The 19,728-nt window shown below is 41.4% G+C and overlaps 1 protein-coding gene across 6 annotated transcripts; it reads left to right on the forward strand.

Moving 5' to 3' along the window:
• The first annotated feature begins 12,757 nt into the window (after positions 1 to 12,757).
• Positions 12,758 to 19,728, forward strand: irak4 (interleukin-1 receptor-associated kinase 4). 6 transcript variants are annotated; one of them, XM_053426184.1, is made up of 12 exons: positions 12,758 to 13,119; positions 13,601 to 13,746; positions 14,183 to 14,306; positions 14,337 to 14,410; positions 15,185 to 15,345; positions 15,426 to 15,490; positions 16,418 to 16,532; positions 16,621 to 16,730; positions 16,946 to 17,132; positions 18,148 to 18,210; positions 18,429 to 18,593; positions 19,362 to 19,728. In XM_053426184.1, the coding sequence occupies exons 1-12, from the start codon at positions 12,959 to 12,961 to the stop codon at positions 19,416 to 19,418; spliced, it is 1,428 nt and encodes a 475-aa protein (XP_053282159.1). In that variant the 5' UTR covers positions 12,758 to 12,958; the 3' UTR covers positions 19,419 to 19,728. The 6 variants fall into 6 exon arrangements, with proteins under 6 accessions (XP_053282159.1, XP_053282156.1, XP_053282154.1 ...); XM_053426181.1 differs by having other exon boundaries at positions 12,759 to 13,119; positions 14,337 to 14,416; XM_053426180.1 differs by having other exon boundaries at positions 12,760 to 13,119; positions 14,183 to 14,351; positions 14,382 to 14,416.

Here is a 19,728-nt window from a genome sequence, read left to right on the forward strand (position 1 = left end):
GCCCTGTGAGTATAAAGTTGTACTTGGCAGGTGGGGGAACTGTGGAATTGTCTGGGTTGTTCCAGCCCCCTGTACCTCCACCAGTAATGCAAATGCATTGGTGCTTCCAAAGCCAAGGAGAAAACCATTGGCTAACAAGACTTTATGTCTTTGGTTGCAGGTTTTGCTCGAAAAGTCCATGCTCAGGTTTGGAACAGATACTTTATAGGAGCCGGTCCTGAATGCTATTGGTTGTAGCTACTGTGGCTAATGGGGACAAAACTTAGCAAATGGTTAATTTTCCTGGTCGTCAACGGGGTGAACCTGAAAACAGACTTATCTGTGGTAAGATCTGACAGACAACCCTCCCCTCTTGTTCCTCTTCTAGCTGTAAGAGTCACAGAGAGAACTGGGAGACCTGAGCACAACGGAGAGCAAACAGTCTCCTTCAGACGTGGCGGCATCCGTCCCTGATAGCATCTGTACTCCATCACTGACAGACAGACAGGGGGGTGGTACGCTGGATTCAAGAGTTTGGGATGTATGCACGTCTGTTTTTATGGTCATGAGGCAGGTGATGGTGAGATATACGGGGCTGCTGGACAAACGCTCAAGGTGATTTGTAAGGAATGGTATGGAAATTACTGGCCATAACCTTTTTGTATTGGGACCATTGACTATTCTCACAAGTCTAAGAGTAACTGTTGAAGAAACATCTGCATCAACTGCAAAACCCTGTCCTGTAACACTGCTTTAAAGAAATGTCAAAGTATTACAAGTATTTAGAATACGTTTATAGGCATTTTCATTTGCAGGAAGGCCTTAAGTACAGCAATGTGAGGGGGAATTTTTGTATATATGTATATATAGCATATAGCAAATGCACACAAATCCACACATGGAAATGGTAAGTGTGCGCAGGACTTAAATGCAGAAAACTCTTTCTTATTTCGACATCTTGATGTAATTCCGACATTATAAGAAAGATTATAAAAGGTTTTCTAAACAACTTTCAGCGGCAATGTCAATGTTAACGCTATATTATTATCAATACATTCCACAAAACCAAGACTGTCCCATGCATTATTGTCCAATCTGTGTATATTGTTACAGCAATAATCTCAGGCCTGTAATCTATGGGACGCAGTTTCCAAACAGAGTTCCACAGTCTGTACACGCAGGTATCTCCTCGGACTCAGCTCCACTCATCTCCAGTGAGCACTTCTGCCTTGGCTTTTGATCTACTCTTCAATTACACCATGTAGCAATCATCTCCACATCCCAAAGATGGTGATTGAACTTAAAAGGTTGACACTGATCATTTTCCTTCACACTTGGCAGCCGTATTTCAGAAAGTTTGAGTTTCAGGGTTGACAGCTTTCTTATTTTTTATCCTTCAATCGATAATAGTAGATATTTACAGTATTTTATTTACATTTCCGATGCCCTACAGTGGGAACTGTACAGGGCCACATACAAGCAGCACTGTGTTTTACCTTATGATGACACCCTCAGGTTTACATGACAGCTAAGTACTCGGAAATGGGGCCCCTCTTCTGAACATCCACAAGCCTTCATTTAGGTGACAGGTTTATCCGAAGGTGTAAAGGTGAAGCATGAATGACTTGAAGCCTATTGAAAACCAAACTCTGTTGAGCATACACTAGAGGAACACACCAGGATTACCACCTTTTGTGGTTCTTGCCTAAGGAATATAAAATATGTGGTTTTAGCAATGGTTTCCATGTCAACTTAAAAGGAAGATTTCGCTTTTTGTGAAATTATTTGACCTTTTCAACCTCGTCAATCATGTTAGTTTATGCAATCAGTTCATTTAGAGTACAGCATTACTTCTTACAGTCAAACGAAATTGGCTGAGCCACTTTTCTGAAAGTAGGTTAAACATAGGTTTGCATGCTGTAAAGTCCATATTTCAAGAATACATCATGAAAATCTGCCTGCGGCCTTTCAAAAGTCTTGTCACACAATACTGTCTTTAGGTCAACTTGCCTGTCTATTCATTTTCAATTTCCAAGGGTTGTGGTTATCGACAGTCACAGAGCAGACCTACAACCTGTCAGAGCAATAACGTGGGTTAAAGAAAAATGTAACCACAGTGCAGAGGTTTTTTCAGTTTGTTTAATTCTGTTACGATATCGGATTCGAAAGACCTGGCTACAACAGCGGCAGCCATCTTGGTTGTAGATGAAAATGCCTCGGGGCACTGAAGTTGCTTCCACCTGGGCCAGTTCTGCTAGGTGTCGCGGTGTCTGCTGTTCACACAGGTAGCACACATCTGCTGTGGGTCTGCACTGAATAAAAGTCAGATTGTGCTCTCTTCTAAACTTCCTCAACTGAGTCACACCTAAAAAAAAAAAATTCCTGTTTTAACTTACAGCAACCGAACATAACTTTGTCGTGCATTTCCTGGACTTTACTGTACTGGAAACTTATGTTGTATTCCCTTCAATTAAATGTCATGACTGATGACAAAGCTGTAAATTAAACTGAACAAAATATTGCATGGGACTTGTTCTTGACCTTGGGAAAGAACACCTGTGATAAACTGTTCTAAATTTAAAGGTCATTTATGATATGTTTCTGATCCTTTTTTAAGTAAATGTAATGAGGGAACACTCATATATACAACCACCTGTTAATAAATTACTTGATTCATTATTTAGGTCACACCATTAAAAAAAGAAAATTACTTGATCTGCAGTTATGTCATGATGGCCATTTATTCTTCTACCTCTCATAATCATCTTGTCCACCCCTGTTGTGCCATTTAATCCACAGACTAAGTCTGTGGTGGATGTGCTCAATCCTCCATATCATCCGTGGCCACCATTATTCTGAGCTGTTCTTATTTATAGTCCACTAAACATTACCACCAACAGTTTCCACTTTGGATAAAGGAAAAACCCATGAGATTAGGATGACTAAGCATTTTAGAGCCTTCTACAAACTTACTAGGTATTACCCTCCCGGTGATACATGTTTGAGACAACTGGAATGGTACTCAGGAACAGAGGTGTAAAGTAACGAATTACATTTACTCACGTTACAGTAATTGGGTAGTTTTTTGTGTACTTTGTAATTTTTTGAGTAGTTTTTTAAATGGGTAATTTTACTTTTATTTAAGTAGATTTTGACTGAAGTATTGTACTTCGCTACATTGGAAATTACATCCGTTACTGAATGAAAAAAAAACATAGTTCAGGGCGCAAGGCAATTCTCACTGCAGTGGTAGATGCTGCATAGAGTGGATGCGATTCCCTAACATGCATGTTCAACATATGAAAACTGATCACAGGGGCTGAAGAGCCGTGGTTTGCCGACCCCTGGCTACGGCGTAAGAGCGGTTTGTTTACTGCCCCTCCGTTAAAGAGATGCAGACGTCAACACATTAGCTCGGCTATAATATTAGTTCCGCCTCGCATTTTCCCCTCCGGTCGCGCGCCCCACCTGTTATGCCTCCGCGCCAAATCGGTGAGGCGCTGCACACAGTTTGAGAATCACTGTGCTACACAGGTCCGGCCCTAGCACATTTGGCGCTCTATGCAAGCTTCACTCCTGGCTGCTGCTCAAACTCAAAAAGAGTTTGTAGACTAGTGCTCGAAAGGTGGACCAAAGTTTAACCAAAGGTTTAAATATACATTGGGACAGCAGCATTTTAACTTTTTTTATTTTAGCTGTCATGTGGTTCATGTCTTGACATGTCCTCCCAAAACTTCTTAAATGTTGTGTTGACATGTCAATTGTTTAATGTTTGACATTTTTAATGTCATCGCACTTATATATGTAAAGATTCTCCTTTAATTAAAAATAACTGTTTTTGGATTGGATTTATGACCCCTTGTCCTTTTTTGCACTGTATAGGAGCGGCCCCCATCAAGTTGTTGGAAGTAACTAAGTAACTTTTACTTAAAGTACATTTTAAATGAACTACTTTTTACTTTTACTTGAGTAGATTTTTGGATAGGTACTTTTACTTGTACTTAAGTAAAATGTCATCAAAGTAAAGGTACTTTTACTTGAGTACAATATTTCAGTACTTTTTACACCTCTGCTCAGGAGAGCACACGCATCCACCAAGGCCCAACAGTCCCCTTAAATTCAAACAAACTGCACCAAATTGTTGATATAATATATCATATATCAGTCTTCCAAGTCTTTTTGTTCATCAAGACAAGACAAATTTACTAAAGATTTTGTAATATTTGAGAAATTAAAAATAACCCAACCGCACCGAGCCCTTCCAGCACGTTTTTATCAAATTGGTTGAATAGCCATTTGGAGTCCCGCTATAGACAAACAGATGGACAAGAGGCAACACTCCTAAAAGGATTGTAGTTATGGGAAATGCAGATTAGTTGCATTCTAAAAAAAGTTCACTAAGGTGAATAGAAACTCAATACTTAAGCTACTGGGGAGTAATTACAATATTTCATGTTCTGTTCTTTCCATAAGTATATGCTGATGGAAAGGAGACTGGACACCTGATAATTTCCATATAAATCATTAGGTATATTCCACACTGTATTTTTCATATATAATTTTAGCCACTAAAGATGCATATAGGCAAATCGTACAAAAAAGAAGTTACAGTGTATGTCAGTGTTTCATCCCCTTTGTCTATTCGCCCTTAACCTCATCCTTCAACGTGTCCTAACAGGTTTCTTAGGAAAAGTGAGGAGCAGAATAATATGGAGAATTTTTTAATAGTTTGAAGAATAAACCACCTGTGGCGGTCTTTTGTCATTTGTGTGTTAGGCATATTCTCAAGGCCACAAAGCTGAGGTCTAGACCTGCTTTGAAGTCTCAGAGAAGCTTATTGTAAGGGATCGGACCACTCTAATCTGCCCTGGGTTATTTATCCAACTAAAGACAGGTATTTTCAAGAGTATTACAGAATGACAATACCAGGGGGGGAAACGAGAAAAGAGAGATCAGAAAACCTTAAACAAATCAGGATTTTGTAAACCATTACAAAAATCTGCTTTTGTATGTAGAGACTTCAGCAGATTAGTGTCCCAGCCCACCTGAGGTTACAACCCATTCTCCCTTTTGAGACAAATCAAAGAAAGTGTCTTGTTTTGGCAATCCCGAATGGGCGGAGGCCTACTCAGATGTCGGTGATTTGACCCTTGACTCTCCCATAGCCAAGGGCAGCCCACCAGAGTCTCCATCTCAGAATTTTACGACAGGAACTATCCTGCTTCTTTTTTTTTTGTTACTTGCCCTTATCTTTTTATTTACACTGCTACTTGCTGGTTAATGTCAGGGGAACATTAGCAATCACAACACATGTGCTGCTGATCTCTTTGTGGCTCTGAAGCTATGGATTAGCACTGACGAGCGTTGGATTACAGGTTCCCAGCTGGGATGTGAAAGGGCTACGCTGCCTCCTTTCACCTCCGCCCTCAGCGGAGCAAAGCATCAGTGGCAGGGGTTACCTACCATCAATGATTTGCTTCATGAAGATCAGAAGGCCTTTTCAGCATTCAGAGTCACTATTGACCTGCAGCAGCCCCCCATTCCCCATGAATTACGCCCCAGTTATATCTTGGGGAGCCCACACAAAAGGATCCCCCGTAGAAATCTGGATCCCAACAATGGAGGTTATAGGCTCAACGAGAGCCAGTGTGCACTCTGGAACTCTGACCACAGGGAAGTGAGGCATTGTGTACATATAATGCAAAGCGGCAGCTCCTATTAAAAAACAGATAGAAGTCTGTAGAAGAAAGACGAATATGTTTTGAGGATAGAAACTTCAAAAAAAGTAACATAAAACTATTGTAGATAAAAGTTGAAACAGTCATATATCATTCATACATATCAACCATTACCAATTCCTTTGTTACTAATTAGTTGGGTACTCAGGAAGCCAGGTAATCCAGGAGGGTGCTGGATTTGATGCAATCCGGAGATATTTATCTCAACCTTAAAACAAGACGATTGATGAAAAAGAAAGAACAAGCTAATGCTAGTCACTTTTGCTCAAGCCCCCAGATGTAGCTGGACACATCAAAGAGACGATAATTGTCTTAACCATGATGGAGCCACATGAGTGCAAATGTCACTTAACAATATGCAAATCTGACTAGTTTGACAAGAGTGCATTAACTACACCCATAGACAAGTAAGGGCTTGAACTAAAAACAAACAATTTAGAAAGCAGGTTGAAATAACCTTATTTTAACAGGTCTACCTGAAAAAAGCTTAACATGTATGCTGCCATGTTTGTATAAACATGATTATAGCTTTTCAGTGGTGGGATGTAACAGATTAACTTTGTATCTGCAAATATCTGTACTTTCTACTGCACTGCATTTTTACAATGCACTGTTACCTTGAAAAGTATGAAATAACGTTAAAGCAGGGGATGTCTGTTGTGATTCATGAATATAGGCTATATAAATGAAATCTGATTGACTGATTGAACGAAAGGGGCATTGGTCCACTCATCCAATCAGAGTGAACAGATACAAGATGACATACATCAAGTTATGCAATAACCAATTAACAACCGGGCAACACAGAGAGGCATTTAGCCAAACTTCTTAGCCGGGTGTGCTGCCTGCTTTGAGCCTTCAACCGCTCTCCACAGACCTACGGGTGACGTCATAGAGGCTACATCCATCTTTACATACAGTGTAACAGCCCTGCCTCCTTCAACAAGAGCAACAAGAGCAGCAGCTGGTGAAGAAACATCTCAAATGGATTCAGGAGACGGTACCACCAAGACAAATTTTTGCTTTTGCATTAGGGAATAGGCAACACTACGCAAGTACTTCTACTTTATATACTCTGAGTGTATTTTAAGCCATTACTTTATTTTACGCAACTAAAAAAGTTAATGTGGTACTTTTACTTTAACTAGAGAACATTTCAGTCTATTCATTTGTACTTTTACTTCCTCCACCACTGAAGAGTTTCTGGACTAGATACCTTTCCCATGCCCCATATTATCTTTCATCACAACTTTGCTCAACTCTGTTGATGTGAACTGCGCTCATCACATTTAAAGTTAAATATTATTAATATTAAAACATACAGAATATTAGTTATAGAAATGTTTATCAAGAAATTATTTTCTAATCCACTCTTTCAATATTCAATTCTGAATGAATGAAAGAAAGAAAGAATGAATGAAAGTGTGCTCATTCTAAAACACAAAAGGCCTAAATGTGCCTGCAGGTTCGGGCCCATGTCTTGCTATGTTAAACTCAGGTGCTTGCATGCATGGCTCTACATTGCATGACCCGTGGCTTTTTGCCAGATATCCCAGAATACACCTGGGTAAGCAAGTAGCCTTCAAGCAGCAGAGATGCCAGGGAAGGCTGTTCTCTCGTTCTGTTGCCGGTGCGCTCGGCTGGACAGATCATTTGGGGATTGTGGCCAGAGATTTTTGAGGAAATATGAGAGGGCAACCTCCCGCAATCAGCCAGTGTCGGTGACCACTCGAGTGCAACCTAACAGCGAGCCGCCACTCAAGATGCCGCCAGATCATTCCTTAGAAGCAGACTGCTGATGAGCTGTTGGGTTTGTGTGTGCGTGTGCGTGTGTGTGTGTGTGTGTGTGTGTGTTTCCTTGGCCCAAAAATAAAAGAAAGAATAACCAAACATCTGCTAAAAACATTTCCCTGGATGTGCTACAAGCCACATAAAAGAAAGGAGACAAATAGAACTAACTCTTCATAAGCATTTAAAAACAATGACAGTAATTTCTGGATCACTGGACTCACATTGTTTTACATTATGTGAACTCCAGGCATTTGTAAGATCTTTAAAAAAAATGACATTTGTTTTCTAGGAATGTCCCCATTCCATGTGTATGTGATTTCATCCATATCCAGTTTTTCGCATGTTTAACCTTGAGTTAAGATTGACCAATACACTCACAAGTAGCTGTGGGCCTCTACTGCCCTCTATGTGTTTCACATGCAACTACAGTGCCCTCATGTACTGTGCAAAATTAGCATTATTAAACCGTGCTGCAGTGTGGTGGGGCTCTTAAATGCAGCCATAAAGGTTGTGAAATCGTGGTAATAAAACACATTCCAATACAAATGCTAATAAAACATTGTACACTCCAAGGGGTAGTTTCCTTTAAAAACTACATGAAACCAGCTCAATGGTGTTCCAGTGTGAGAGGAGACACCCTGCAGGGAACTCTTCATGTCCATCAGTGGCGCATTGATAAAGCCCACTGTGCACAGGCAGTGGGCAAGCAGACATAAATTGAAGCTTCTCTATTTGACCCACGATGCTGTGCCCGCACCCCCTGTGGCTCCTCTCTGTTCACCCCGAGCAGGTCCTCCCATTCATTTGGCTCATTTGAATTCCAGCATGGGAGACCTCTGATGAGCCGGGTGAACTGTTACGCTCCACGACAAGACTGCTAATTAATCACTGTAACTGTACACGTTGTATCTGTGCTGTTGACCCACGAGCCTCTAAAGCTGACATCAATTTTTTCTGTGCACCTTTCTGAGGTAGTCACTCAAAGCAAAGCCTGCAGAAACATATCAGAGGTGGTTTTCACAGCATCCTCTTATTGTAGATTACATTTACTTTATTTGTTCACCCTGAAAAGCATTAAGCACAGAGTAGAGACCGGAATGAAAACAAATGCAGTTTATGCAAGAAAAATCCTGGCCCTCAGTTCTCATTCATATAATATTATCATCTTTCAAGTCAATTTAAAATATATTAAATACTTCATATGGATTTTATCATAGGTTGCTTCTCAAGGATCAGTGTGTAGAATTTAATGTCAAATTTGCATGATGCAGCTGAACACCCCTCACCTCTGCCTTTAGTTGTTTAAAACTCAAAAGGTGTTTAGTTTGTCCAGGTTGGGCTTCTGTATAAAACATGGCGGCCTCCATAGAGAGGACCCTCTCCAGATTTAAACACATATCATTTAAATATAAAAGGACCCATTCTAGGGTAGAGAAAACAACAATTTGTACACTTTAGATGAAACACATTAGTGAAAACATCACTAGGATTGTTTTATTTAAAAAGTTGCCAATAGATCCCTTTCACCTAAATCTAACACAATGGACCTTTAATACGAATCTTATTCTCTTGTTTTATTTGTCTTCAGTATCCTTCATAGTTTTAAACTGTACTCAGGTCTCCTTTAAATATAACATCTCAATAGTACTTCACTTTTAAGAATGGTTAAATCTGCTTTATAACATCAACACCAGAGAATTGGGTAAAGACATTTTATTGAGTTTGCCTTTCACACATGACCAACACAGCAGGAGATCTGTGTCAAGCATGTTCACAACGACAGGGACATGTCCGGATCATTCAGGTGAGCTTGTGGTGAGGGTCTGAATGGAGATCTGCCAGTAAATCTAAAGCTTTGTCTTGCGACTCAACTCCTTCTTTACCACTCCAGTACAACACCTCCATTACCTGCTTGTCCATCTTGCAACCCATCGTCCCATCAGTCGTGAACAAGACGCCAAGATACTTAAACTCCATCACTTGGGTCAGCAACTCCCTCCCAACATGGAGAGAGCAGTACACCGTTTTCCGGCAGAGAACCATGGCCTCAAACTTGGAAGTGTTGACTCTCATCCCGACCGCTTCACACTCAGCAGCAACCCCGGTGCGCACTGGAGGTCACGGCCTGATGAAGCCAAGAGAACCACATCATCTGCTAAAAGCAGGGGTTCCCTACACCAACGCTCTCCTCACCACAGTTGTGCCTTCAAATCCCGTCCATGAAATCACTGACAGGTCTAGTTTGGCATTTCTTTAATGAAGATTTTAATTGGCCTCTTCTTCCCTCCACTAGAGCGACGGCCGTGCTCTCTGGCCAGCGAGCGCCCTGCGAGGCCCTCACGTTGCATTAATCTGAGCACTGTGCATCTTGTGTTTGCAGGCCCAAGTCAAATTCGGAGCGCCTTTGAACGTATCTCAGGCACCACAGGCAACATCTTTGCACAACAAATATAACACCTACATGCTCATCGCCTCGGGCAGCACAGACAGAAACACACAGAACAGAGGTGAAGCTACGCTCCACCGCAAACCAAGCACCATAACAAATCACACAGATACACACAAATGCACTCACACCTGCAATTACACAAATCATTTTACACACCTGTACTCAAATGCACCCACGTATACACACACATAAAAAACGAACACGCTCCAAACAACCGCTGACGGGTCCCCATTGAGGCTATAAACTCAGGATTATGTGTTTGCGAGAGCCAGTATCAAACATCGGGAATAAAGAAAACACACACTCTTGGGGCGCCACAATTGCAGTAATGGATCTCATTATGCTGTTCCATACAAAATAACTTAATTGCAGTTTGTTTACACATGCGGCAGAGTCTCCTTTTCATGTACTTCAGACCATGTGCATGCATTGTCAGAAGATATAAAAAGTCCACTAAAGATTACAAAAATGTAGCCATTCTTGGTTTATGACTCACCAGAGCATTAGAAATTAGCCTTTGTTACGAAGGGTGTTCTGTTTCCTGTCATCCACCTAAAATACACAATAAACAAGCCTGCGTGTGACACACATGGTCTCATGGGAAGAGTTTTCACGAGCGACTGAGTTGATGCTCAGCTGTGAAAAATAAAATACAAAAGTCGCCTGTCATCAACAGGACTCTTCCAAAATCCAATGTTACTTTAAAGGATGGTTTATGGGTGTGCTGGGGCTGCGTTTGTAAAGTCCATATGCTTCAAATCAGTGTTTCCCCTAATTCCATTCAATCTTATGAAAAAATTAAAAACTTAAACATGCCAATATTATTCTAGTAAATCTTGAAGTTTTTAACAAAATTTGGAAATGTTTATATGAACCAATTCAGCTGACACTGAGCAGCAACTCCACTGGCGAGAGCCTTTGGAGTTCTGGTCTCGTTTTATGTGCCTGTTTGATTTCGGTGGTGATTTGCTTCAGATAAAATGTTTTCTCATGCTGAGCTTTTTACACAGACACGCACACACCTCGCAAATCATCACTCCACCCATCCACACGGAGACAGCCGGGCCCTGCAGACCACATGGAACTGATCACAGCTCAACAAACTCGCCATAAACAGATCAAATATTTCTAGTACACATATAAACGAACGCTGCTTTGGAGCACTTTAGAGAAAATGCCTCCAATTATTTGTCAGTGTGCCAGCGGTGTTTTTGTCAGGCGGGTGTTGGCTCCATGAGGTTGTTTGTCTGATGCAGTTTTAAAGCTGAAAAGAGCAGAACAAGTTGGAGGTGGCTCTTACCCTCTCAGCGTGGCCGGTGGATTTAACCGAACAAAGTGGCCGACACATAGAGTGAATGTCCAGCTCTTACCGGCTTCTATTCAGCCGCTCGAAAATCCAAATAGCCATGTTGGGTAAAAACACATGCGGTGCTGCCAACAGCAAAAGAGTGAAATGCTGAGAGAATCAGATAAATCACACACGGCTGAGCAACTCAGATCCAAACCAAATGGTCCACACTCATCAATTCACACCAGCCAACTAAATATGCCTGATTTTGTAAATTAGGATAAACGAGTTAACGAAAATGTGGGGCAAAATTAGTGTGATCTTTATTGTGCGATCCTGCTGACAAATAAACCAACATCTCCTCGGTGGGGATAACAAGCACAGAAAAGGCAGAGGTCTCCAAACAAGGCCGATATCAGCTGTTGTTGCTGTTTAACACAACACTAACACAGGCTCTCTGAAGAGTTTCATTCAACCAGGTAATCACATTTGTTCATTATAGACATCAGTTATTTTTATGTACAAGTCTTATGAGTAGCAGGCTTCAATTAACTTCACAAAGAAATGAACTACAGCCATGTTCATCACTCTTTCGGGTCCCCTGGAAACATTTCCCCAGTTGTTTTCACTATTAAGATGCATTTATTCGTCCCAAACACATGCACAGTCATGCAAAGGCACACTCATGCAGGTAGGGAAATTTAATCTCTGCTTTTGACCCATCTTGTGCAGGACACACAGAGCAGTGAGCAGCCGCGTACGGCGCTCGGGGAGCAGATGTTGGGGGAGTAAGGTGCCTTGCTCAGGGGCACTAGACAGGGTAGGGAGACTCTTGGATTTTTGGACAGATCAATCCAGGTTCGTCTTTTGTTGTCTCTCCGTGGAGTCGAACCAGAGACGAACCAGAGACCTTCTCTGCCCATAGTCCAAGTTTCTGCCACTAGAATAGTTCATATATTTGCATGTGTTGTGACTTTTTGCAGCGTATGTGTTTTCACATTGATGCAGTTGTTTTCTTAATATGTTTTTATTAATTCAGTGCGTTAAGCTCTCCTACCCATGGCATTAAAAGCTAAAATTCAGATTTTAAATATTCATCAACCACATCTTATCCTCAGAATTACAAGTTACTGCAAACCGTAGTGCAGACGTACACAGCTTCCTGTGAACATTTTATTTATGCCACGAGCTGTATCACCCTGCACCTGTCAGTGATGGTGCACACGTGAGGTAAACTCACCAGCTTTCAACTTCATTTAAAATGCAATGCACATGAATGGGGAAGTCTCACTCTTGTCCACAAGAGGGCACCGTTACACTCACAAACAGCCACTGTGTGTGTGCGTGCGTGTGGGTTTTAGAGCACAACAAACAGAAACAGTGTTGTTACACACACACACAGTGTTCTTATATACACTCACATACACACACACACTGTTCTTATAGACACACAAACACATTTACAGTGTTATTACAGACTCACAAGGGGACTGGACCTCTCCTCTCTCTCTCTCTTTTACTTCCGCTCTGTAGGAGGAGACTGTGTGTTACGTTTAGGGAAGTTGCACAATTTCGGAAATACCAGATTTACTGTTGTGTGTGTGTGTGAGATCAGTAAAACAGTGGCAGGGTCAGTGGAGTAGAGGAAACACAAGGTGTGTGTCGGTTGTTCAACATGTCGGTGTGACTGCAGGAGACACTGTATCTCATACCATGAACAACTCGGTAACTTCCGCTACTTACGTCCGGAACATCAGCTACAGTTCCCGTCGCAGGTTGTCGGACTTCCTGGATCCTCAGGACAGGTGGACAGAAGTGGCTGTGTCCATACGGAAGCCGAGCGGGGACTTCAGGTACTCGCAGCATCACATCAGGTACGTTGTTATAGTTACAGTCACATGGTCCAGATACTGATTTAACCATGATTTAATACTGTACCTGATACTGTATATACAACCAACTGTCTGTCTGTATGTCTATCTATCTATCCATCCATCTATCTATCTATCTATCTATCCATCCATCCATCCATCCATCCATCTATCTATCTATCTGTCTGTCCAACTGTCTATCTCCCATCCATTGATCCATCTATATTTTCCTATACCTTTATTTCCCTTCCTTCCTTTATGCTTGCTTCTTCCATCATTTCTTCCTTCCTTTTTTTTGCTCCCTCGTTCCTTCATTAATTTCTTTCATCACTCATCCCTCCCTCCTTGCATCACTTCTTTTTTCCTTCCTTCCTTCCATCACTATCAACCTTCCTTCTTCCCTCCCTCCCTGCCATCTTCCATCCTGTGTTCCTACCGCCCTCCCTCCTTCCATCCCTCCTTCCTCCCTCCCTCCCTCCTGCAGGAGGTTTCAGGGCCTGGTTGCTCAGGGCAGGAGTCCCACAGAGGAGCTGTTGAATGACTGGGGAACCACCAACAGTACAGTGGGGGAACTTGTGGACATTCTGAAGAGTCACAGGTTACTGGCTGCTGCTTCTGTCCTACTTCCTGGTATGTATGATTAAAAGCATCATCACATTCATTGATTGCATGACTTGCAGTTATATCACATATACTGTAAATAGACTTTTACAGCATTTGCTATTCACTTTCTCAAAACCATCAAGTCAAATGCTGCATTACATCCTTTGTATGTTTTAAGCTTGAATACAAATCTACAAAATAAGTGCTACTATAAGCACATTGTCTGTGTAAATGTCATAATACAAGTCATAATACACTCATGTTTATTATTTCAGTATTTCACAAGAGGTAGGTTTTAAAAAATGGTATAGTATCTCTTCCAAGAAAACTATCTCTCAGGTCAGTTTACGACATACAATATGAACAAGACTTTATATCATCATCTACATAATTGGAGAGGGACTATACATTGAAGAGCATGCATTTGATTTGTTCCTTGTTTTGTTTTTTTGACCACACACAGTGGAGGAAGCCTCCTCAGAAGAGCTGCAGCAAGCGTCTCCTCCAGCAGCACAGACAGAGAGTGAGCTTCCGACCAGATTCCTGGAGGAGAGACAGACTCAGTATTCCCATGTCGGCTCCACTCGGCAGCCACAGACTCTGCAGCCACAGACTCTGCAGCCACAGACTCGGCAGCCACAGACTCTGCAGCCACAGACTCTGCAGGAGAGCAGTGAACCTCGGGACACAGGCGACTGCACGTTTACATCACAGTTTAAACACATTTTAAGATAGCCTCTTGGGACGTGTTGATGTAGTCACATGTCAAGAGGCAGATTTTGTTATTGCATGAATGATGATCTGTACGTGAGAGAATCGCATGACATGGACAAATTGTGATAATCGGTTGTCAATAGGCAGTGATGGAAGAAGAACTTATTTAATTGGCTCAATTAAAACCAGCAATACTACAATGTGAAAATCCTGTATTCAGAATTTAGACAGATGTGTTATCAGCGAATTGTACGTCAGGTACAAAGATTTTTAAAAAAATTGGTCCAGTTGGATTAATATCTCAGTAGAAATGTGATGTTGGGTTGCTATTGGTGAGATTTGAAATACTTACGTATACCGTATATTGTTGGGAAGTATAATCTGTCATAATGAATCATATTTCTCCTTTTTTGTTTTGTGCATAACATTTTAAAAGTAACATGCAAATATAAGTCAGTGTAAAAGAGTAGTAATTACCTCTAAATTTAAAGGACTACAAAGTACATAGTAAAATGAACATACAGCAATGTAATTATGATAGATAGATTCAATGGAAAGGTCTCATAATTGTAAATTAGTACAGTGGCAGTGTAAATGTACTCGTTTACATTCCACTCCCATAAACAAGGCTTTTTTTATTCGTTCCTGAAAAGGTGACATGGGATTCTTTACTTGATTGTCCAGCAGATGGCAGCAATGCGGCCTTAACCACTAAACTCCCCATGACAGTTCTCTGTGTTTCCCTCCTCAGGTTTCTCCAGCTTCTTGTACAATGAGCTGAAGGAGATCACGGGCAACTTTGACGACCGTCCCATGTCAGACGGCGGCAGCCGCCTCGGAGAGGGAGGCTTCGGCACCGTGTACAAAGGGCTCCTGAACGACAAGCCCGTCGCAGTGAAAAAGCTGAATCCAGTGAGTCGACATATTTTCATGCTAAGCTCACAGATATCACACGATGTAGATATCATGAATCACGATATTATCTCCTATAGATGGACAACACTTCCCTGGACGAGCTGCAGGTTCAGTTCTATCAGGAGATCCAAACTCTGAAAGTGTAAGTTTCATCTTCTGGCTCTGTCACTGTTAATCTGTCAAAGTGACATAAACATTACACTTTAGTGGCTGTAGCACACAAGGGGAACGGATTATTAACTTTTGGAAAAGCAGCCTGTGGAGAGTCGGGCATCCCATTCATATGTTACAGATTTAATGGACACTTACACCCAATTATTTTAATGACTATCATAATTGGGAAGTAAATGAACTGCATTGATGTAGTGCTTCTCTAGTCTCCACTCACAGTGCTTTACACAAGAGGTCTCATTCACACAGCGCCTCTCTAACACACTCGTGGTCCATCATGAGGGAAATGCAGGGCTCGGTATCTTGCTAAAGGACACTTCCTTTGACATTGAACCAATGAACGTCGGATTAGTGGACGAGCGGCTTGACCTCCTGACCCACAGCTGAGCAAAGTGTTCAAGGTCGGAACACTTTGAGGCTTTGTACAAACTAGAAGTGCTGTACAGTAATCTTCATTAATTAAAGGTATAGTGAGAGTTTGGGAAATGTAAAATGAGATTTAGCTTTTAGTCAAGGCAGCTTCACTCAGTTTGGTATCACCAGCGCGTGTCTTTGGTTTCATGGGGATATTGCCGTGTAACTGACCACAAGGCTCTTCCACGTCACTTGTGTCCACCGTGGGAATGCAAAAAAAAAGGGGGGGGAGACGTCCTGATTAACAGCTGAGACTGACTCACGATTGGTCAAATGCTTTTGGGGGCGGGACCTTGATACCGCACCACAACCACCTGATGTCACCAGCGTAAGGTGGCAGTACTCCGCTATTCGATAATTTGGCCTGACTTTTGTCCAATGGGAGGAAGAGGAGATGTGACGTCCTTCTTTATGTACAGTCCACGTGAGACACATCTCTGTGAATAAATGCAGCCGTGACTTGTTGACACTGCTTCTTCCACAGGTTGAAGCATGAGAACTTGGTGGACATGGTTGGGTTTTGCTGTGACGGACAGCACCCGTGTGTGGTGTACGACTTCATGGCCAATGGATCTTTGCTTGACCGACTAGCGTGCCTGGTAAACACCGTCTTCAATACAGACTCTTCCCTCTAGCAGTTTGTACTTTCACACAGATCATCCAGTGATATGCTTTCTGTCCTTGTAGAATGATAGTCCTCCACTGACCTGGCAACAGAGATGCGTGATAGGAGAGGGGACGGCAAGAGGCCTGGAGTATCTGCACAGCAACCATCATGTGCACAGAGATGTCAAAAGGTACAACAGTTATTATTAGTGGCCTTTAAATGATGATTGACAATTTAGAAAATGCTCTCATTCAATAGTTAAATGAGAAAAAGAAGTGGAAGCTACAGCTAGTTAGCCTAGTTCAGGATAAAGAAAACTTAAATTATTTGTACAGATTGAAACAATCAGAGTTCGATGTGTTCATCTGGTCAAAAAGTGGTTATTTTGTTATTCTCTCTTGTTAGTGCAAATATTCTGTTAGATGATAATCTTGTGGCGAAGATCTCCGACTTTGGGCTGACGAGAGAATCGGCCAAACGGACGTCGACGACCATGATGACAGAGAGGATTGTGGGAACCCGTGCATACATGGCGCCGGAGACCCTTAGAGGAGAGATCACACCCAAATCTGATGTCTTCAGCTTTGGAGTGGTGAGCTTCCTGCAGACACACACACACACACACTCACACACCGCGAGACATACAGCCAGACAAATGCACAGCGCACACACACACGCAAAGAAGGGGATACAGTGTCAGGAAAGGAGAAACTGCAAGTGTGTTGTAAAATATAGAACAGAGCTCAGCAGTTTAGGTGCAACGTTCTGCCAGAATACTGACACACACATAAAGCAGGACACAAACATGAGAGTATACATTTCCTACCATTTGTGAACAGTCTCTATTTTCTGTATCATCTGTCATTATTCAGACTAAAAATCTTTTTAGGGAAACAGCTGTATTATATTAAAAGTGTTAGAAGTGTATTAAAAGCTACAAATGTGAAACATACAGTGACAAAGAAAAGTAAGTGAACTATCTGCATTTATATATGTTAGTGGATGGAACATAAAATGTTAAAACACATGAGATATCATTTTTCACAAAGATGGTTTATATCATTTAGGAAGTTCTTGTCCCACTTAACAATGTTCAAGTAGGTTTGGATTAGATTTGATGATTTACAAATGATTGACAGCTGAGAGTGAGTAAAGATGGGTGGAGCGAGTGGATCACTACTGTGCAAATGTGCAAGATGGCAGCAGTTGGATTCAGGTTATTTGGCCTAATATCTTAGTCGAGGAAAGAAGTGTGTGCTATTATCGTATATACATCTTGCATTTGTCTGCACCTGTGCATTAAATGAAAATCAGATCAACTTTTATGAAGCAATAATCCAGAAATCCAGGTGATTCCAAATGGTTCACATACATTTTCCCCTTGTCTTTGCTCTGTATTATTCAGTCTATGACATTGGTTGAAAGACTTACAGGATCAGCGTTGTATGAACGTGCCTGACCTTCCATATACAGCGACAGCCTATACGCCTTGTTAGGACAGCTGTGCAAACAGTGCAGTGTCTGTGGAGGAACTTGGCACATTGAGGGGCAATAAAGATTTCCTGTTGCCCGGAGCCGTGTGATTAACCCCGTGTCTCTATCTACAGGTGCTGCTGGAAATATTGTCTGGAATCCCGCCAGCCTGTGAGAACCGGGAGCCCCAGTTCCTGGTGAGCGGCACAAAAGAGGCTTTCACTGCTCGGCAACAGTTTGAGATTACGTCCTATTTGAGACTAAACATTTAATTAGTGCCGCAGCGTTATTAGTTACTAGTCATTCAATTTGACTGAGACTGATTTTCCAATTTATTTGGTTGAACTTGAAAACTGGTCAATATTTTCCTCAGATCGTGTCTTTTAAAGTTTTCCCTCATCTGATTTCCCCTCAGATGGAGGTGAGGTATGATATAGAGGACGAGGACGAGGACCTGACTCTGGACGACATTATAGACAAAAAGATGACAGACTGGGAGCTGAGTCAGGTGGAGAGCATCTACTCTTTGGCCTGTAACTGCCTCCATGAGAGGAAAAACAGACGACCTCACATCAACCAGGTACAGAGAAGAAACCCGCTGACTGATATGAGGATGTGCTGTTATCTGAGTGTAACCAACATGGATGTGGTTTACCGATGCCAATACTGATTAAAAAAATTATTAATTTGTCAGAAAACATAGTTGGAAATCGCTTTCGTGGTTTTTGGGTAATTCTGCAAAACATATAAACCACCAGACACAGGTGAAAACATAAGCTCCTTGGCAAAGGACATAACATCACACACTTTGCATAAAGGAATTTATGGTTATGCCCTTGTTTGTCCACACAAGTGAAGTCATAAAATAATGATGATAAAACTTTATTAGTGAAGCATTTAACAAAACAAGCTTACACAGTGCTTTACTAAATACTTGGCACTAAACAACACACAATCTGAAGAGTAGATAATTTAGTCATGGTGCCTATTTGATGATCAGCTCCTAAAAGTTTTAGAGAAGTTCAACTTTTGATCACATGCTGGTGCAGAAGGGAAAACACCACAGTTGTGCTGTGAGGATCATTTATGTCTGAACATCCAGTAGCTGCTCACATTCAGCTTGGACCAATGAAATGATCTGTGCAACAGAATGTTTTTACCATCCATACAGCCGAACCTTTAACTATTCATTTGTTGAGTTGAATGTGAGGTACATTCATATTATATGGGATTTGCCATATCTGGATGAGAGTTTTGTTCTGTAGCTGATGTGAGGATCTGTTCTCTATAAATGACAAAATTCAAATGTTTGTGTATTTTAATATGTTCTGAATTTGTGTGTTAACAGGTCCTGTCGGAGCTAAGGGGGGTCGTCAAAAGCATTTCACTGGATCGTCAGGCATAGCATCACTGAAAATACAAGATGTTTTTTTTATACTTGTTACTGACGAAAAATAAATTTGCATCAATATATATTTCTTAAGTAATATAATTTTGTTTTTACCTTTTTATAAATAATATAAAATTGTTCAGGTAAGAGGCTCAGTTAAAACAGTTGTGCAAGTGCGACTGCTACAGAAGTATTTCACTGCAATGTACAAGTTGAGCCTGAGATGTCATCAGGTTTGATGGCTCAATAAATTGCTAATTCTGTTTTTCCTGCCATTGTCCCTGTATTAGCTGTGAAAAAGAATAAAATGAAGGAAACCAACAAA

Source organism: Pleuronectes platessa, chromosome 7 (genome assembly GCF_947347685.1).
Source record: "Pleuronectes platessa chromosome 7, fPlePla1.1, whole genome shotgun sequence".
NCBI classification, from domain to species: domain Eukaryota; kingdom Metazoa; phylum Chordata; class Actinopteri; order Pleuronectiformes; family Pleuronectidae; genus Pleuronectes; species Pleuronectes platessa.

Bases quoted from the DNA above. Each gene is read 5' to 3' on its own strand.
- irak4 (XM_053426178.1), top strand. From the start codon at position 12,959: ATGAACAACTCGGTAACTTCCGCTACTTACGTCCGGAACATCAGCTAC. The intron at 17,133-18,147 runs GTGAGCTTCCTG...CTCTATCTACAG, and splicing joins ATGTCTTCAGCTTTGGAGTG to GTGCTGCTGGAAATATTGTC. The intron at 18,211-18,428 runs GTGAGCGGCACA...ATTTCCCCTCAG, and splicing joins ACCGGGAGCCCCAGTTCCTG to ATGGAGGTGAGGTATGATAT.